Source organism: Topomyia yanbarensis, chromosome 3, assembly GCF_030247195.1.
Source record: "Topomyia yanbarensis strain Yona2022 chromosome 3, ASM3024719v1, whole genome shotgun sequence".
NCBI lineage: Eukaryota > Metazoa > Arthropoda > Insecta > Diptera > Culicidae > Topomyia > Topomyia yanbarensis.
In genome coordinates this window covers 109,496,955-109,500,331 of record NC_080672.1, presented here as the reverse complement: position 1 = coordinate 109,500,331, position 3,377 = coordinate 109,496,955, and the positions used below count along the sequence as shown (strand labels likewise).

The following is a 3,377-nucleotide window of genomic DNA, read 5'->3' as shown; positions in this document are numbered from 1 at the left end:
ATCAATTGCAGCGGGTCGTGATTCTAAATGACATTTGTTGTTCGGTATAGACATGTGCAAACACAGTGACGTCACGATCGCGTGCATCATCACGAGGGGCTCGAGCGTTTGTCCGTTTACGTGTTCGATCGCGTGGGCGTTTGTATGTCGCGTGTGTCAGCGTGCATGTAACTTCGCATGTATAAATTCGATTTTATAACCGTGTTTCCATTCGCATATTCGCATGTGTTCTTAGATGATCGCGCGCGGGCCGTGAATTTGATACTTAATTTTCGCAGCATGGCTCAGATGCTAAAAGAGAGTGCGTTCTTCCATATCACTTTCGCGTATTCGAGATTTTGGATGTATTGGTGGACGATCGCATTTACATGTTCGCCCCTGCCAATTCATGACGAGGGACTCAGACATTTGTATGGTAGCGTATTCGATCGCGTGGGCCTATGTATGTCGCGTGTGATGGCGTCCGCGAGTATAGTTTCGGTTCTGTAGTCGTGCGGCCATGGAGCAGACTTCCGGACTTGATCGACCCGTGGCCGCGCGAACACGGGCGCCTGTGGGTTAGCGTTTGCAAATTTGTGAATGCTATCGCGATCATTTTATCAACGAGGTACTATCGTGCTTTGGGGATCGCGGGCGAAGGTGTGCATGAGTTATCGCGTAGAGCTGTCAAAGATCGGTAGCCCTGACATGGTACAGTCCAAATTTAGGAGAGTCCCAAGTCGGGGCTCGTCGCTAAGCCCAAGGTGCCTCCAGAGAGTACTTGGCCCCAAACCCACATTGTACATTATTTCGACCATGGCATAAGTGGGTAATAAAGGTCGCCAAGTTAAGAACTAAATTTGATCAAAATGTAACTTAACTAAAAATAAAATAATCGTATCCCAAGTTTCTATATGATATCATCACTGTAATATTGCTTTGGTGGAAAAGCCCTCGGACCACGTCAAGATACAGTATCATGCAGAGGGTTAGTTAGTTTCCTTCAAATTATTAATCCAATAAGTTTATTTAATTAATTCTCACGAACAATGGCTTCTTGCTGACAAAGTGTTTCCTCACTGACAAGTGTTCTAATTGACGTGTAAGGAACAGGAAGTAGCAACTGATCTGACAGTGCCATGGTGGGTAAAATGTGCAGGCTGTAGACAATCGTTGTTACCTATTGCGCAGTGGCGTAGTTTGCCCCAACATACCCCGACCCGTAATACTGGTCCTTCCAAGCTGATGGACCGGTGTTATCGTCTTTGCGAACCTCCAAAATAGCAAACTTAGTAACTGGCCGTCGTAGTACTCTTGCAGCAGTCTTCACCATGGCTTGGCGCACATGATCGTCCCTGCCTCGGATGATCGATAGAATTCGTCCGCGGGTCCACCCGTTTCGAACGGCCTCGTCGACGATAATCACTAAGTCACCTGGTTCTGGTGCCTTAGTGTTCTCGAACCACTTTGTACGCCTAGCGATAGTGGGAAAGTATTCCTTCACCCAACGCCGCCAAAATTGACCAACCATGTATCTAGCAAGCTTCCAATTAGTCCTCGATGCTTCTTTCGGTTCGATAAGATCTTGCTGCATTTGAACCACTCCATTTGAATTCAGCAGCAGGAAATGGTTCGGAGTTAGTGCTTCTTGATCGTCTGCTTCTAAGGAGATGAAAGTCAAAGGACGTGAATTGACTACTCATTCTGCCTCAGTTATTATGGTAGCAAAGTCGCTCGGGTTTTTACAGGTGCTAATGGTTGCAAAGGCTGTCTTCACTGAACGGACAAGTCGCTCCCACGAGCCCCCCATATGCGGGGCAGATGGCGGGTTGAACACCCATTTAGTGTTGACATTGGTGAATATTTCAGCTAGCGATTGGTTGACGGACTTCATCTGCTCTTGAAGCTCTCGGTGAGCGCCTTGGAAATATGTACCATTGTCGCTATATATTTCAAGCGGTGATCCACGGCGTACAATGTAGCGTCGAATAGCCATCTTGCAGAACTCCGTTGACAACGAATGCACTATTTCCAGGTGAACGGCGCGAACTGACAAGGACGTAAACAGTGCCATCCAACGTTTCGCTAAATATCGGCCTACTTTGACGGCCATTGGTCCGAAATAGTCCATACCAACGTAGGAGAAAGAACAGGTGAACGGACTTAGTCTAGCCTTTGCCTTAGTCTAGAGGTGCCATCTTGGGTTGCAGCGGCTTCACATTTTTCACTCAGCATAGCATGCACTGCATAGTTTGCCTGCTTTATGAACGAGAGCCCGTAGGTGTGGGATTCTGAATCGCTGTTTCATCTCATTCACTAAGGTGTTGTTGTTCGCATGTAGGTAGGTTCGATGATACCAGTCCGCTATAAGAAAAGTAATACGGTGGTCTCTTGGCAGGATGATTGGATTCTTGGCATCATACGAGACGAAAACAGCTTCTCCAATTCGACCCTCCATCCTGATCACCCCGTGTTCATCCAGAAACGGAGACACATTGTAAAGTGGACTGAAACTGTCCAGTGTTTTCTTGACATTACCCTGAAACTTGTTTTCCTGGTGTTTTTTCAGTAGCACAATTTCATCTAAATAGATAGTCGATTGGACAGCACGCCAGAGCACGTTTTCAGCAGCTGCTAACTCCTGGTTTGTGAGACGATCGACTTCTCTCAACAGCCCGTTTGTCTTTCGGCAGCTGACAGCGAAACGGCATACACGCGCTATCAATCGATGGAGACGCTCCCGTTTCGAGAAGTGTGTCCACTCTATGAAATCATCAGACAGCTGTGTCCGGTGTACGAAGCATGGTCGCAGCTTCTCAACCATAGTGAGCATCTCAGGGTCCATTTGTGGCCATTGACTGGTTGTGCGTTTCAGGACTTCCGGTCCAGTAACCAGCAACTTCTCACGAAAAGCTCTGGCCCTTTTCCTCATTTCGTCGCTAAATCCGCTACGTTGAACTTAGTTGGAATCCAGCGCCACTCATTTGGGTTTGTTATGGAGAGAATTTCGCCTACTCTGCAAGTAGGGTTCGTCGCGGTTGCGGTAATTACCGCAACCGCGCGGTATTTACCGCACCCGCACCGCAAAAACTGCGGTGCGGTGAGACACTTTTTCTCGCGGATGCGGTGCGGGAAATGAGCTTTTACCGCGCGGTATTACCGCAACCGCACTTAAAAAAATAATTGATAAAGTCTGCATCAAAAAGTGAATTAAAACTTTGACTTTTAGCATTTAAGAACGACGCAAATTATTACCTTACAATAGGGAAACATAATAAACATTTAATTGCTCTAATTTCCATGGACTTTACAATGATTTGAAAAGAAATCCGAATATAATCTATATTCAACCCATCGTTACGTACATTTTTAATTTGGCACCATTATATTTACGACAT

General features: G+C 46.4%; 1 protein-coding gene across 1 annotated transcript; it reads right to left on the bottom strand.

Annotated features, from left to right (window-relative positions):
• Window positions 1–1,159: 1,159 nt before the first annotated feature.
• On the bottom strand, window positions 1,160–2,803 carry LOC131687136 (uncharacterized). The gene is made up of 2 exons (XM_058971185.1): window positions 2,362–2,803; window positions 1,160–1,641 (listed from the first exon to the last, which is right to left on the bottom strand). Exons 1-2 carry the CDS (start codon window positions 2,801–2,803, stop codon window positions 1,160–1,162), a joined length of 924 nt encoding a protein of 307 aa, XP_058827168.1.
• Window positions 2,804–3,377: the final 574 nt, after the last annotated feature.

Bases quoted from the DNA above. Each gene is read 5' to 3' on its own strand.
- LOC131687136 (XM_058971185.1), bottom strand. From the start codon at position 2,803: ATGGTTGAGAAGCTGCGACCATGCTTCGTACACCGGACACAGCTGTCT. The intron at 1,642-2,361 runs GTATTACTTTTC...TCATCTCCTTAG, and splicing joins CATCCTGCCAAGAGACCACC to AAGCAGACGATCAAGAAGCA.